The sequence below is a fragment of the Ornithodoros turicata genome, chromosome 5 (genome assembly GCF_037126465.1).
Source record: "Ornithodoros turicata isolate Travis chromosome 5, ASM3712646v1, whole genome shotgun sequence".
NCBI lineage: Eukaryota > Metazoa > Arthropoda > Arachnida > Ixodida > Argasidae > Ornithodoros > Ornithodoros turicata.
In genome coordinates, this window is record NC_088205.1 from 72688034 (window position 1) to 72704725 (window position 16692).

The 16692-nt window shown below is 49.3% G+C and overlaps 1 protein-coding gene across 3 annotated transcripts in view; it reads left to right on the forward strand.

Moving 5' to 3' along the window:
- LOC135394733 (uncharacterized) overlaps positions 1-16692 on the forward strand; it is a 29463-nt gene that overhangs the window by 9994 nt on the left and 2777 nt on the right. Inside the window, exons 8-15 of one of the 3 annotated variants that reach the window (XM_064625634.1) lie at positions 7-5739; positions 5899-9519; positions 9584-11151; positions 12526-12721; positions 12774-12890; positions 15385-15568; positions 15646-15846; positions 15977-16206. In XM_064625634.1, the coding sequence (XP_064481704.1) occupies positions 7-5739; positions 5899-9519; positions 9584-11151; positions 12526-12721; positions 12774-12890; positions 15385-15568; positions 15646-15846; positions 15977-16206 (11850 nt within the window). Of the gene's footprint in view, positions 1-6; positions 9520-9583; positions 11152-12525; positions 12722-12773; positions 12891-15384; positions 15569-15645; positions 15847-15976; positions 16207-16692 lie in introns of all 3 variants that reach the window. The other 2 variants (XM_064625632.1, XM_064625633.1) reach the window with 2 other exon arrangements.

The window sequence follows — 16692 nt, forward strand, 5'->3', positions numbered from 1 at the left end:
ACGCAGTTACGAGAGACCTCAATGAGGAAGAAGCAGCGGCTATTGATCGGGAACGTCCTTCTACACAGAAGGGAGGAACAGTAACCGATGCATTTTTCTCCACATCTCCATACGCAGCCGCAGAAGACAAAAACGGGATTCAACAGCGGGCTATGAAACATCCGGGAAGTGGAAAAGACAAGACACTACCAGGGGAGAACGGAAAACCTTCGCCCGTAAAAGAAGAAAAGTCAGGAAAGCATTCGAAAGAACTCGCTAAAAAGCCTCATGCATCTATCAAGGATCATGATATTAAAGATGGCAAAAATCCTGTTGGGTCTGAGAAGAAACTTCCTTCGAGTCAGAATAGAAAGCACGAGACAGTGAAAACCGGCGACAAAGATGAAAAAATCACGAAAGATAAATCCCTTGCCGACAAAAAGGTCGGTCCAAGCAAAAAGGGTACGATAGACGGTGAGGAACTTAAAGCGTTGCAGCACGCAGCTTTTGCAGTGACACACAAAGGAAGGGAGGCGGTCGACAAAAGATCACAACGGGACCAAGAAATAAAGACATCAATTCCACGGAAACACGGCAAGGAAACTGATCACACCAGACAGACAACGGCTCCAGCGGAAGACAAACCTGAACCGTCACGAGACAATGCTGTAGTGCCACATTCTGGAATGAAAACTAACAGCATTTTAAAGGCGGAATCATCACCCGATATTGGAGCATCTGCACAAGAAGTGTCTCGGACAATAAGGATATCGGGCGAACAGGCTCACAAAGCAGAATCTTTACCGAAAATGAAACAAGGAGGTTTAGAAGTAACCGAAGCTCCTGTCAGCAAACGAAAAGAGGCGATAACCTTTAGCGGGCCGTCGCAACGAATCGATTCCTGTTCGTCCGAACCCTCAGCAGCAATAGGAGCCACAATTAAAGGCGCAACGAAAGCGGAATCATTCCCGAGAGCTGCTGACTCATCCGGAAAAGGACCGCCAGCGAGTGACGTACTTGCGAAGATAGCTGAGGAAGCACAAGCTGTAACAAGCCAGGAGTCGAGGAGCGCGAGCACGGGATCAGAGGCGGCACAAGATGGAACAGCCAGCAGGCAACCAACCGACGAATGGATTACGAGGGACGAGCTGGAACAGTACATGAAATACGTAAGGGAGATGAAAATGAGGCGAGGATCGTGCTTACCGCCTGGTGCTCTGTTATCTACGGCCAGTGTTGGTCCTTCCAAAAAGAAGCCGAGCCTCACTATGGAGACGAAAATAGAACTAATCGGCAAAGGACGAGTAACGTTTTCGTTCGACGCTACTGCGGAGGACGGAGCAGGAGTGGAGGACTCCGTTACGATGCCACGTCGATTTTCGTCTGTAATGCAAACGCCCAAGAGGTCAAGCATTGATATAAGAGAGGGACGGGTGCCGCCGCCAACTCCCGCACCCTCATCGGATGCCTTTAAACGCAAGTCTGTTGATTTCGGCCGGAAAGGGGACAGCAATAGCATGCTCTACAAAGCTTACGAGCCTGCCCGCAGTGTGAGTCAATCTGTTGCTAAACGAAGATTATCTGAGTATACCAAAGAACAGCCTAGTGATTTGAGAAAACGCAGGTCTTCTGAGCCCGGGACTCTGCCGGCAGCACCTAGCGAAGGACTCGACGAATCTCTACCCAGATTTTCAACATCAGATAAGGACATGTCCCAAGACAGATCAGGTTTAACGGAGGAACCTCAAGGTACCATTATAGCAAGGGCACCCCGCGGCCCTTGTGAAGCACTTCAAGAAGATTTGGTAAGCGTTCCTCCCCCTTCCAGGACGACAATGAAAAGTAAAGACAGGGCCCAAGAAATTTCATCAGAAACGTTCTCAGCCATCTCAATACCTCCTGAAGAAGTGCCGGTCTTGCCAGTGTTGGTTCCACAACGTGCAGCAGATTCCCAAAGGCCCTCTTCAGTGTCTGCGGAACAAAGAGCTGTACCGGAAGCTGGGCTTTTCCGAACGGAATCGGGAAGGACACTATCGCCTACAGCCATGACTGATGATACAGGATACAAAACATGCGAATCTCGACTTGATGCTGTGACAGAGAGGTCTTTAGACATTGTAAGAAGCTCCGAGCTCGTGAGTCCAGTGCAACAAGGAGAACCTACCGAAGTTGCTCAGCCAGCAATTGCTCCTTTAGAAGCAGTTCCAAGCACCGAAGTTGTGGCATTTGAAGAGAAACGCGTTGTACCACCCAGTGCAGCTGAAGAAGTTGTACCGTCCGTTCCATCACTTGAGGTTATAACCCCGAAAGAACAAGAGGAGAGAGCAGAGCTGCCTGAAGCAGTTCCTTTGGAGCCAAAAGTCAGTACCGAAGTTGTGGCGTTCGAAGAGAAGCGCGTTGTACCACCGCAAGTTGCTGAAGAAGTTGTACCATCCGTTCCATCACTTAAGGAGGTTGTAACCCCGAAAGAACAAGAGGAGAGAGCAGAGCTGCCTAAAGCTGCTCCTCTGGAGCCAAAAGTCAGTACCGAAGTTGTGGCATTCGAAGAGAAGCGCGTTGCACCACCGATATCTCCTAAAGGTGTTGTACCGTCCGTTCCATCACCTGAGGAGGTTCTAGCCCCGAAAGAACTAGAGGAGAGAGCAGAGCTGCCTAAAGCTGCTCCTCTGGAGCCAAAAGTCAGTACCGAAGTCGTGGCATTCGAAGAGAAGCGCGTTGCACCACCGATATCTCCTAAAGGTGTTGTACCGTCCGTTCCATCACCTGAGGAGGTTCTAGCCCCGAAAGAACTAGAGGAGAGAGCAGAGCTGCCTAAAGCTGCTCCTCTGGAGCCAAAAGTCAGTACCGAAGTTGTGGCATTCGAAGAGAAGCGCGTTGCACCACCGATATCTCCTAAAGGTGTTGTACCGTCCGTTCCATCACCTGAGGAGGTTCTAGCCCCGAAAGAACTAGAGGAGAGAGCAGAGCTGCCTAAAGCTGCTCCTCTGGAGCCAAAAGTCAGTACCGAAGTCGTGGCATTCGAAGAGAAGCGCGTTGCACCACCGATATCTCCTAAAGGTGTTGTACCGTCCGTTCCATCACCTGAGGAGGTTCTAGCCCCGAAAGAACTAGAGGAGAGAGCAGAGCTGTCTAAAGCTGCTCCTCTGGAGCCAAAAGTCAGTACCGAAGTTGTGGCATTCGAAGAGAAGCGCGTTGCACCACCGATATCTCCTAAAGGTGTTGTACCGTCCGTTCCATCACCTGAGGAGGTTCTAGCCCCGAAAGAACTAGAGGAGAGAGCAGAGCTGCCTAAAGCTGCTCCTCTGGAGCCAAAAGTCAGTACCGAAGTTGTGGCATTCGAAGAGAAGCGCGTTGCACCACCGATATCTCCTAAAGGTGTTGTACCGTCCGTTCCATCACCTGAGGAGGTTCTAGCCCCGAAAGAACTAGAGGAGAGAGCAGAGCTGCCTAAAGCTGCTCCTCTGGAGCCAAAAGTCAGTACCGAAGTTGTGGCATTCGAAGAGAAGCGCGTTGCACCACCGATATCTCCTAAAGGTGTTGTACCGTCCGTTCCATCACCTGAGGAGGTTCTAGCCCCGAAAGAACTAGAGGAGAGAGCAGAGCTGCCTAAAGCTGCTCCTCTGGAGCCAAAAGTCAGTACCGAAGTTGTGGCATTCGAAGAGAAGCGCGTTGCACCACCGATATCTCCTAAAGGTGTTGTGCCGTCCGTTCCATCACCTGAGGAGGTTCTAGCCCCGAAAGAACTACAGGAGAGAGCAGAGCTGCCTAAAGCTGCTCCTCTGGAGCCAAAAGTCAGTACCGAAGTTGTGGCATTCGAAGAGAAGCGCGTTGCACCACCGATATCTCCTAAAGGTGTTGTACCGTCCGTTCCATCACCTGAGGAGGTTCTAGCCCCGAAAGAACTAGAGGAGAGAGCAGAGCTGCCTAAAGCTGCTCCTCTGGAGCCAAAAGTCAGTACCGAAGTCTTGGCATTCGAAGAGAAGCGCGTTGCACCACCGATATCTCCTAAAGGAGTTGTACCGTCCGTTCCATCACCTGAGGAGGTTCTAGCCCCGAAAGAACTAGAGGAGAGAGCAGAGCTGCCTAAAGCTGCTCCTCTGGAGCCAAAAGTCAGTACCGAAGTTGTGGCATTCGAAGAGAAGCGCGTTGCACCACCGATATCTCCTAAAGGTGTTGTACCGTCCGTTCCATCACCTGAGGAGGTTCTAGCCCCGAAAGAACTAGAGGAGAGAGCAGAGCTGCCTAAAGCTCCTCCTCTGGAGCCAAAAGTCAGTACCGAAGTTGTGGCATTCGAAGAGAAGCGCGTTGCACCACCGATATCTCCTAAAGGTATTGTACCGTCCGTTCCATCACCTGAGGAGGTTCTAGCCCCGAAAGAACTAGAGGAGAGAGCAGAGCTGCCTAAAGCTGCTCCTCTGGAGCCAAAAGTCAGTACCGAAGTTGTGGCATTCGAAGAGAAGCGCGTTGCACCACCGATATCTCCTAAAGGTGTTGTACCGTCCGTTCCATCACCTGAGGAGGTTCTAGCCCCGAAAGAACTAGAGGAGAGAGCAGAGCTGCCTAAAGCTGCTCCTCTGGAGCCAAAAGTCAGTACCGAAGTCGTGGCATTCGAAGAGAAGCGCGTTGCACCACCGATATCTCCTAAAGGTGTTGTACCGTCCGTTCCATCACCTGAGGAGGTTCTAGCCCCGAAAGAACTAGAGGAGAGAGCAGAGCTGCCTAAAGCTGCTCCTCTGGAGCCAAAAGTCAGTACCGAAGTTGTGGCATTCGAAGAGAAGCGCGTTGCACCACCGATATCTCCTAAAGGTGTTGTACCGTCCGTTCCATCACCTGAGGAGGTTCTAGCCCCGAAAGAACTAGAGGAGAGAGCAGAGCTGCCTAAAGCTGCTCCTCTGGAGCCAAAAGTCAGTACCGAAGTCGTGGCATTCGAAGAGAAGCGCGTTGCACCACCGATATCTCCTAAAGGTGTTGTACCGTCCGTTCCATCACCTGAGGAGGTTCTAGCCCCGAAAGAACTAGAGGAGAGAGCAGAGCTGTCTAAAGCTGCTCCTCTGGAGCCAAAAGTCAGTACCGAAGTTGTGGCATTCGAAGAGAAGCGCGTTGCACCACCGATATCTCCTAAAGGTGTTGTACCGTCCGTTCCATCACCTGAGGAGGTTCTAGCCCCGAAAGAACTAGAGGAGAGAGCAGAGCTGCCTAAAGCTGCTCCTCTGGAGCCAAAAGTCAGTACCGAAGTTGTGGCATTCGAAGAGAAGCGCGTTGCACCACCGATATCTCCTAAAGGTGTTGTACCGTCCGTTCCATCACCTGAGGAGGTTCTAGCCCCGAAAGAACTAGAGGAGAGAGCAGAGCTGCCTAAAGCTGCTCCTCTGGAGCCAAAAGTCAGTACCGAAGTTGTGGCATTCGAAGAGAAGCGCGTTGCACCACCGATATCTCCTAAAGGTGTTGTACCGTCCGTTCCATCACCTGAGGAGGTTCTAGCCCCGAAAGAACTAGAGGAGAGAGCAGAGCTGCCTAAAGCTGCTCCTCTGGAGCCAAAAGTCAGTACCGAAGTTGTGGCATTCGAAGAGAAGCGCGTTGCACCACCGATATCTCCTAAAGGTGTTGTACCGTCCGTTCCATCACCTGAGGAGGTTCTAGCCCCGAAAGAACTAGAGGAGAGAGCAGAGCTGCCTAAAGCTGCTCCTCTGGAGCCAAAAGTCAGTACCGAAGTTGTGGCATTCGAAGAGAAGCGCGTTGCACCACCGATATCTCCTAAAGGTGTTGTACCGTCCGTTCCATCACCTGAGGAGGTTGTAGCCCCGAAAGAACTAGAGGAGAGAGCAGAGCTGCCTAAAGCTGCTCCTGTGGAGCCAAAAGTCAGTACCGAACTTGTGGCATTCGAAGAGAAGCGCGTTGCACCACCCATATCTCCTAAAGGTGTTGTACCGTCCGTTCCATCACCTGAGGAGGTTCTAGCCCCGAAAGAACTAGAGGAGAGAGCAGAGCTGCCTAAAGCTGCTCCTGTGGAGCCAAAAGTCAGTACCGAACTTGTGGCATTCGAAGAGAAGCGCGTTGCACCACCGATATCTCCTAAAGGTGTTGTGCCGTCCGTTCCATCACCTGAGGAGGTTCTAGCCCCGAAAGAACTAGAGGAGAGAGCAGAGCTGCCTAAAGCTGCTCCCCTGGAGCCAAAAGTCAGTACCGAACTTGTGGCATTCGAAGAGAAGCGCGTTGTACCACCAAGAGCTGCCGAAGAAGTTGTACCATCAGTTCCATCACTTAAGGAGGTTCTAACCCCAAAAGAACAAGAGGAGAGAGCGGAGCTCCCTAAAGCAGTTCCTATAGAGCGAAAAGTCAGTACCGAGGTTGTGCCGTTCGAAGAGAAGCGCGTCGTACCACCGAGAGCTGCTGAAGAAGTTGCACCATCTGTTCCATTACATGAGGAGGTTCTAACTCCGAAGGAACAAGAGGAGAGAGCAGAGCTGCCTAAAGCTGCTCCTCTGGAGCCAAAGGTCAGCACAGAAGTTGTGGCGTTCGAAGAGAAGCGCGTTGCACCACCGATTTCTCCTAAAGGGGTTGTACCGTCCGTTCCATCACCTCAGGAGGTTCTAACCCCGAAAGAACTAGAGGAGAGAGCAGAGCTGCCGAAAGCTGCTCCTCTGGAGCCAAAGATCAGTACAGAAGTCGTGGCGTTCGAAGAGAAACGCGTTGCACCACCGATATCTCCTAAGGGTGTTCTACCGTCCGTTCCATCACCTGAGGAGGTTCTAACCCCCAAAGAACTAGAGGAGAGAGCAGAGCTGCCTAAAACTGCTCCTCTGGAGCCAAAGGTCAGTACAGAAGTCGTGGCGTTCGAAGAGAAACGCGTTGCACCACCGATATCTCCTAAAGGGGTTGTACCGTCCGTTCCATCACCTCAGGAGGTTCTAACCCCGAAAGAACTAGAGGAGAGAGCAGAGCTGCCGAAAGCTGCTCCTCTGGAGTCAAAGATCAGTACAGAAGTCGTGGCGTTCGAAGAGAGACGCGTTGCACCACCGATATCTCCTAAAGGTGTTCTACCGTCCGTTCCATCACCTGAGGAGGTTCTAACCCCCAAAGAACTAGAGGAGAGAGCAGAGCTGCCTAAAACTGCTCCTCTGGAGCCAAAGGTCAGTACAGAAGTCGTGGCGTTCGAAGAGAAACGCGTTGCACCACCGATATCTCCTAAAGGTGTTGTACCGTCCGTTCCATCACCTGAGGAGGTTCTAACCCCGAAAGAACTAGAGGAGAGAGCAGAGCTGCCTAAAGCTGCTCCTCTGGAGCCAAAGGTCAGCACAGAAGTCGTGGCGTTCGAAGAGAAACGCGTTGCACCACCGATATCTCCTAAAGGTGTTCTACCGTCCGTTCCATCACCTGAGGAGGTTCTAACCCCCAAAGAACTAGAGGAGAGAGCAGAGCTGCCTAAAACTGCTCCTCTGGAGCCAAAGGTCAGTACAGAAGTCGTGGCGTTCGAAGAGAAACGCGTTGCACCACCGATATCTCCTAAAGGTGTTGTACCGTCCGTTCCATCACCTGAGGAGGTTCTAACCCCGAAAGAACTAGAGGAGAGAGCAGAGCTGCCTAAAGCTGCTCCTCTGGAGCCAAAGGTCAGCACAGAAGTCGTGGCGTTCGAAGAGAAACGCGTTGCACCACCGATATCTCCTAAAGGTGTTCTACCGTCCGTTCCATCACCTGAGGAGGTTCTAACCCCCAAAGAACTAGAGGAGAGAGCAGAGCTGCCTAAAACTGCTCCTCTGGAGCCAAAGGTCAGTACAGAAGTCGTGGCGTTCGAAGAGAAACGCGTTGCACCACCGATATCTCCTAAAGGTGTTGTGCCGTCCGTTCCATCACCTGAGGATGTTCTAATCCCGAAAGAACTAGAGGAGAGAGCAGAACTGCCTAAAGCTGCTACTCTGGAGCCAAAGGTCAGTACCGAAGTTGTGGCGTTCGAAGAGAAACACGTTGCACCCCCTAGAACTAAGGAAGCGGTTGCACCAATTGCTCCGTCACCAAAAGAGGAAGTCGTGACTCCGAAGGAATTAGAGGAGAGAGGAACGCTACCTGAAGCGGTTCCTTTGGAACCGAAGATAAGCACCGAAGTTGTAGCATTTGAGGAGAGGAATGTAGCTCCACCCACAAGCGCAATAGTTGGGTTGGAAGTTGCACTGGAACATAAACCAAGCACGGAAATTGTACCCTTTGAGGAAAAATATTTGGCGTCAGCTACAGTTGAGCAGCCTATTGTACCAGCTGAAGAAAGAGCAGAAGGAAGTACTCTCCTAGAGAGAAAGTTGGATGCTACATGTACTCCAGCAACACCACCAATGGATGTTGCACCCAGTTCCTCTTATGAAAGCGTGTATTCAGCAGCAGGATCATATACATCACTGAAATTGCCGACACCGCAACGTAGTCTCTTAGTCACAAGTGCAACTACAGAAGAACGTCATTTATATGACAGAGGGCTCATGACACAAGAGGCTCCTAAGAAGTCACTGTCACTCCTTGAACTTACCTCAGAAACGTCTCATGACGAGGCCTATGTCACACCGGAAGTCGTTCTTGAAGAAGAAAAGAGAGTGCGAGAACTGCTGGAGGTGGAAATGGCATTGTCTAAAGATAGATTTACTAGTATGTCGAAAGAGGAAGACATGCTCCATGCTGTTACCCCACAGAGCGAAACGCCTGACGTTACTGAACACAAAGAAAAGGAAGCTGCTGTAGCGTCTTCCCCGGGTGCTCTGTTGCCAAAAAAGCTCCCCCTGGCTGGAGAAGAACCAGAAAGCCGCGGGATTGTGGAACCTGCAGAGTTTAATAAAGGGCCAATGAGTGATTGGGAAACAGAACTCAGGGTACTGAGAGATTCTAGGCTGCAAGCGGTGCCGCATGAGAAGGCGTCAACGCCTTCAGGTACTGACGTAACACAACAGGACAAATCAAGGCGCGAAGGAGCAGTTGAGCCTATAAAAGCTGACGGAGGTTCCGGTCCTGTCACGATTGGTGAAGCTGTGGGATCTCCAGAAGATCCGCTGATTATCGTATATGAACGCGACGTTATGGGCATGGTGACACCAGAGTTCGAGGTCACTGTGAAGAGTGAGCGGGAGGTGAAACTTCGTGGTCCCTGCGCGAATGTTCCTTTACTTACTGGTGCCTTACGTTCCATGGCTACGGATCGACCAAGCCCTGCAGGAAGCGAACGCATGGCTTTACCTGCAACTAAATCGCCAGTGTCAGCAGCCTTCTCCCCGCCTTCTGTTGTGGCACAGCAGGCACAGGATGTAACAAAACACGGCAGAGTGTTGAGTACGGAGTCGATGTTGGAAAGCAAGCCGTCTGAAACGAGCATGGGACAAAAGTCCGAGACGGAATCGACGAAGGCTGGGTCTGTTCCAGAAGAATCGAGCATCGACGATGAGAAGTTGCAAGGTACGCGATACGAGCCGCCGAAATTTCTGAGCACTCCCCGGACTTTCTTGCCGGAACCAGAAAAACCTTTGAAAGCAGAAACTGACGAGAGCCAGGAAGTAGCAAAAGTAGGTAAGCAGCAATTCCCCGAGCGCGAAGTAGCAGATCCAAATAAACGTCACTTTTTTCCCTATAGGTGAAGGCGAAAAGAGAGCTGAGCAAGAAGATTTGAATCGTATCCCAGTTGACAGGCAATTAGTGGTACGTAAACCAAGTCATGAACAGGTTGTGCCAGCTGCTGAAAGTATACTGAAAGAGCGTGAAGGTGAAAAGTTAATTGAATCATCAGAGGGGCATAAGCTTGCAGAAGCAGTACCCTCGACAGTAAGTATAGCAACAGAGGTAGGTTCGGAACTAGCTAGGAAGCCAGAAGAATCATCAGAGGAGAGATCTTTAGTGGAACGACAACCAGGTGCAGAACATGCCATAGAAGCAGTAGCACAGAAGCGGATATTCCTTCCTGTTGGGACACCTTCAGATCAAATGATGGTGGCGCGCGAATCACGTCGGGATGATGTGTCTGAGGTTCCGGAAGCGAGCTCTGAAGTCCATCCTACGGAGGACGAACGTAAGGTCAGAGAGGCCGAAGACGCAGCTGCAAGGAAGCGACAGTTTCTTCCTGTTGAAGCAGGAGGAGCTCTTCCCGGTGAAGAAGGAATTAAATCAGAGGAACGCGCCTTAGTGGAGCGTACTGATCTTGCTCATGTGGCAGAAACCTCAGAAGAACTAGGAGGCAAGGAGTTAACAAAAGAAGGTGAAGAACTGAAAGGAACAGAAAAAATTGCTCCAGCTGACACCGGGACAGAAGTACACGGAGCCCTTGTTGAACGAAAATTAGATGAAGTTGAACCTGCTCCAGAAAAAGCCGTTGAAGACCACTTGGAACGAAGTGTAAAAGAAACCATCAGTGGGGAAAGCTTTGCAGAAGTGAAGTCAGTTCCCGAAGAAAAGGGCAGTTCTAGCGATGATCGCTACATCAGTTGTGACAGGTTGCTGGTTGAATACAAACCCTCTGAAATCGACATTCCGGGGGCGGAGGCACTTATACCCAAGAGTGAGGGTGAATCAGTGCCCACTGAAGTAGAAGTTGTACCCGTTGGTGACAGTGTCCCCAGGCATTCAGAACTATACCGAATTCCAGTTGCGACAGCAGCGGCAGTCGAGAAACTTGCGGTAGAAGTGTCTGAAGAAGAGGTAGCTCCTGCTGTAGCGGCCGAAGCAGAGACGGAACATTTGGTTTCACAAGCAGAGCCGCCCCTCAAGACAATCTCGGAGGAACAACTCGCCGCTACACTTGCTGCAAAGGTCGCAACGCAGAAACTGACAGAAGGTGCAGGCAAAGAACCTGAAGTAGAAGCAAAGAAACAAGAAGAAGTCGAAGAACTGCCGTGTGAAAGGACAGCAATACCAGTTGTTAAAGAATCTAAAGGACCGGTCGACATGTCGGAGTGGGAAGTCCTCCTCTCCGAGGTTGCCATGTCGAGAGAGTCGCCCCCTCCAAGGCCTGCAACCAGAACAGCTGACACACAAACTGAGTTGAGCATAGTGCCTTCGGCCCTGTCCACGGAAGCAGTCAGCAGGGCAGGACCAGATGTGAGGGAAGCATCTACATACGCCTTCTTGTCGGAAGAGACGGACGAAGACCGAAAGGCACACGAAGAGTATTTGCCACTCTACTTGCACCGGGTTACCCTTAACGACAAAGTAAGTGACCACCACAATTTTTCTGAAGCTAACACACCTAAGGTTTCTACACCTTTCGGTGCAAGTGCCTTCTCCAATGGCACACGCCTCTTTGGTGCAAATCGATATACGAGTAGAATGCTTTGTAAAACACCGTTATCAATGGCGTATTCTACAAAGAGCACTATTTCAATGGAGGGGTTATCCAATCTAAAACAGCGTTTCAGGTGGGCTCCTTGCAAACACCTTTTCCAGCAGCGTTACACCTTTATTCTACCTTATTTATTATTTTTTACTTATTACAACCTTTATTCTGCATGCTCAAACTTTCAGTTGAGCATGTGGAATAAAGGTATTTACAAACGCACCCTTTTCGCAGGCCGATAGTGAAAATAAATAGATAAATAAATACTTAATAGCTACCGTACAGATTTAACGTAGCGAAGAATCCCCTACATTGTTAACACGTTTGCTAATTTGTTCGGCTTTAATACTGATCGCAATTTGAGGGGTCAGATAAACCGCTTAGCTGCCCCGGTGAACCCATCTAAGTCCTAGGCCCCCATATATAGGGGATTGTCGTATGGTGGTTAGAATGCCGTAGTCGTTAACCAATTAGTTGTTGCCTCCAATTCCATGTGTTCGAAAACATCGAATGAAAGAAATGATTAATGCTTTTCGGTAATTGGTCAATCACACGCTATTCACACGGTATTCACACGCTCTTTCGTACAGAATCTCTGCTTCGCTAACCCACGTATAACCCGCGTCGCAGAAACGATGTCTGTATCGATAGAATACGAACACCCTGCATATGACTGGCTGTCTTTTGTTGCTCGATATGCTACCAAATCGAGTAAACTCGTAGAACTCTCAGAATGACCATAGAAACCAAGCCAGCGAAGGGGGCGCATCTCAACATATGGGCCGCCATGATCGATACGTTAGGCCTAGCGTGTCACGAATGCTGTCTCCTAGGAGTTCCGTGCGCCGTTCTTTCATGTCGCAGCATAGGGTTTCAACTGTACTGACTCCTTGTTTAAACTGACTCCTTCCTTACGGAATATGAGAACAGAAAAAAAAAAAAAAACTTCGCACACGGCATGGCACACTGAGCCCAGCGAAAGCAATCACGACTTGCATTGGATTGGATACCATGGCACCGAACGCGCCTGGTCTTCACGCGTGGAAGCGCCGTGGCCAAATCCGGCCGAATCCAGAATCCCAATCATGGCGCGTCCCGGACCTGGACGCTATAGGAGAGGGTCTCGCTTCCTTTGCCCTAACCCCGTTACTCTCTCTCCCAGCTTTTCTTCTAGTCCCTCTCCTTAGGATTCCTATGTTTTGCTTAGACGTGTGGCTATTACGTGACGCTCTTACGGAATGCTATTACAGCCGTCGATTGCCGAAATGATACAGAAGATGACCCCGTACAGCGAAGACTGGGAAGAATCCGTTCCGGCTGATTGGAGAGTAAACCCAGCCAAGGAACTGGAAAAGTGGCCATCACCCTGTGTTCAGGACGCTAGCTCACCCGTTTTGCTCGTACTAGGGGGAATCAACCTCGGCTCCCTAAGTCAAGTTCTTTCAGGTGAGGGTCACTCAACTGGTTTGGCATCGAACTTAAAAATTGTTAACCTTAGGGTGTCTCATGCTGCGGTATAACCTTGACGACAACGAATGGAGACGCTGCAATATGATGCCGCTTCCACGCTACGGACACAAATGTGTTTTCTACAATGACGAAATCTACATTATAGGTGAGATTAACGCGGCTTAATAATGCTTTGTCACGTTTGCTAGATTGGCAACATGTGTTTCATGTGAACCCACTGTGGAGACAAAACTCATCCATGACCTGCTCATATACCCATTACGTACCACCAGCATTACCACTACGCTAGTCTGTAATACATCGATGCATATCGATATTATGTGAGTGTGTATCCGTGAGGAAGTTATCGATATTTTATCGGAATTTATTCAATATCGTAGAGAAAGAAAAAAAAATCGTCATGTTTATGGTATATATTCAATTTATCAATAACATCGGTTTCGCAAAATATCGATACAAATATCTATATCGTTGTATCCTTAGTGAGCATCCTTCGCCTTTATGTGCGCTTGGACACGAGTTCCTGAAGTAACTGGAAGCTACTCAGGTTTCTGTCTAAACCTATAATATTGGCACAGAAAAGCATAATAAAAGGAAGGGTTTGTGGTTTTCGGCATTTGCCGAAAAATGCCAAAAAATACCCCCCGAATGAAAATTTCGAAAAAATCAGAATATGCAGTACCATGTCAGCTGCCATTCTTTGAATAGGAGATAGAAATCTATGTTGGAATCCCCCACTTGTGAACCGTAGGTCGAGCCTGGCATTAGAGAGTTTTAGAGCATCGTACGCTATCGCCTTTGCGTACGTAAGGGATAGCGTGGGTGGTCCCGCGCACACGCAAAACGTAAACAGAGCCTCGCGCAGCGCTCAGAACCACCAGGCTATTCCTTATGTACGCTCAGGCGATAGCCAACATTGCACTAATACTCACTATCATCTTCGGACGGTGCCCTTGTTTGGTTATGGTTCAGCAATTGTAGAAGGATGACCTGGTTGTGAGGTCTGTTATCGCCAGGAAATGTTTGGAATTCCCAAACGGTCCCAAAATCCGATCACTGACTCCCTAGCCTTCTAGTTCGAATTTGTACCCTTTGAACTCTTCTGGCTACACCCCTCCAATAACGACTTAGACTCGCCCTTGTTTCCGTTTCTGAGACCTTCATGTGGAGTTGAATAGATGCCCGCATTCTTGCATTTATTTTCGTTGCCGAATATAGCTGCCGAAGGAATCCGATATGTAGCGAAACATATAAAGGCCGATAAACCCCCTCCCCCCGAATTAGCTTGAAAAAGAAAACGCCGAAAACCACAAACGCTAAATATAGCGTTCTTATAAAAATTACGTAAAGGAACAACAAAACAAACCCCTGTATGCATGCAACTATGTACTGAAAGCCTTCGAAATATGCAGTAAAAGTCCTCAATATAAGCAATTCGCCAAATACCTATTTTAACGCGAGAATTTTATTAGGATAACACTGCAAAATAAAGCCGCCTTCGTTCTGAAGCACACGTCACAGGATGCTTGCGCCACAGATATCTATCACGGAGCTGTAGGCTTTGCGTTCGTGTTTGATAAAAGGCAGGTTCGTAAAGGCAGGTTAGCTGGTTGACGAAAGCGCATAGCTTTGCGATCGGCACGGCATCATGCCGATTATAATGTGAACGCCGCCCGTCTTCGTAACGGTGATGTGGCGAAGGTGAAGCACGGCCCATCGGTCATGCACGGAGCGGAGGATGGGAGCAGCCAGGGTACGGGCTGAACACCGCACCTCCCCTCACCGAAACATGGAAAATATTCGATTCTGATCAGAATTTTCGCGAAAGACGACCCAACAGCGTCCCGAGGCAGCAAAACCGTCCATGAAAAAATAAGAAGTAAGCTCTCGAACCTGAAAGTTTGGCAAAATATGCACTTTTCTTGCTAAATATGCCACAATGGATAGAGCATGCATTTACAGAGCATGCATGTATTTATATATACATATTTATTTATGCACCATAGAACCCTTCTGATTGGTCCGGAACCACGACTCGTGGAAAAAAAAATAAGAAGAAAGAAAAAGAAAAGAACATGGCATTGGCATGAAAATCCACTCGCTATTTATTACAAATCGTAACCGTACATATTCATGATCGTCATCGTCATGGCGCTCGTAGTCCTACGAGTGCGTTTCGGAGGCCTAAAAATGGGCGGCACGAGGGCCAAACATAATTATCGTTCTCCTTGGTCATCGTCATTCCGTCTTCATTAAGAAACGTCCAATACAAAAAAGTCCAGAGCTTTGGAAACTTGGTCACTGGAGGTCTCGTTCATGGTTTATTACTATGAGAGGGAATCGCAACAATATCCAAGCACTTTATCAGCTTCGCGACTCACTGAAGAAACGATTATATCAGTCCCGAAGTATTTCGACAAAGAGAGAAACATTGTGAGCAATATATGCCCAAAACGAATAGTCTTGTCGTCCTTTGGTTTGTTGTCCTAAGCAACATTCTATGGATGCGCTCCCTTCTGAACCATTCATAACGAACGTTCTGGGAAAAAAGGAGGGGGGAATTCATACTCTACAGTTCGCCACTTCCGTATTGTATATCACGGTCACTGCCACTCAGGCAACTCTTTGCTCTGCCACAGGTGGATTCGACAATCGCGACGCTACGTATGGTTTGCGTATGTCGACGAGTTTCTGCTTCCGTTACCACGTTCAAACTGGCGAGTGGAGTGTCATTGCACCGTTGAGAAACGCCAGGGGTTACCACGGCGTCGCGATACTGGACAACAAATTCTATGTCGTCGGCGGCGTAGACGCTCATGATGTGTAAGTGTGAGAAACGGACCGTTCTCGTCAAAGGAAGGAGTCTATGTGAATTCTACTAAACATTCTGCGCCTTATAGGTTGTTGTCAAGCGTGGAACGTTACAATCCTGAAGAAGACACGTGGGACGTTCTTGATAAAGGCTTGTACTGTGGCCGCATGGGGATGGGTGTCTCGGCGTTTCAGGGCAAACTGTGGGTTGTTGGAGGCATCGTTCAGATAGTGGGTCTTCAGACGTGCTCTACGGCCTACGTGGAAGTCTACAACCCCAATACTAACGAGTAAGCATTGGGAGGCTGAAAACTCTTGTGGTTTTTGGGCACAACACGCTCGGTAACCCCCTCCCCATTTTTTTTTTCGTGTGCTGTGAATGTATGAATCTGCAGCACGCTGGTGGCTGTTTATCTTCAGGTGGACGTACGCAGCAAGCTATCTGCCATCCCCAAGGACCTGTGTGTCGTTGCTGAACGTGGAGGATAAGGAACTATACTGCTTCGGTGGCATATTCTATAACAACGCGGGACCAACAAGGAAGCTTCTCACCATCGAGGACGTTGTCGTGTACACAGATAAGATGAAATCTTGGAAGCAAGTTGCCACGATGCCTGTGGCGCGCCACAATGCCCACGTTCTGCAATACAGTAAGTGGCCTACCCTTATTGAATGGTTTAGAATGACAGCGTTCTGCGGCTTAGATGCTGACATTTGGTGACTACAGGTGACAAGATACTCCATACTTTCGTACCCCCGAACGTACGTTAAAAAGAGGGGGACAGACTTCCAGGAAAGGCGTGGCTCTTCTTACGGTTGCTGTCTACTTGCTTACTGAAATTTGTTATTCTTATCCGGTTGATTCTAAAGGCCGCATTCTTACTGACCTTGATTCGAACCCCCTTTCGTACTTTTTTTTTCGACATGCACACGGTAGAACCGGTGCTTCCTTGAAGCCTCCTCAAGTGGAGGAGCGGTTCTTTTCTCCCCTCACCGGGGTCAAGGCGGGGTGTCAAATCGAGGAACGTTTAAGAACACGACCGTAAGGCTCCTTGCACAGAACTGCTAGGGTGAGGAAACGTTCTTTTGAGCACATGGTCGCAATCATCGCTCGTGCAGAGAGATTTCAGATATAG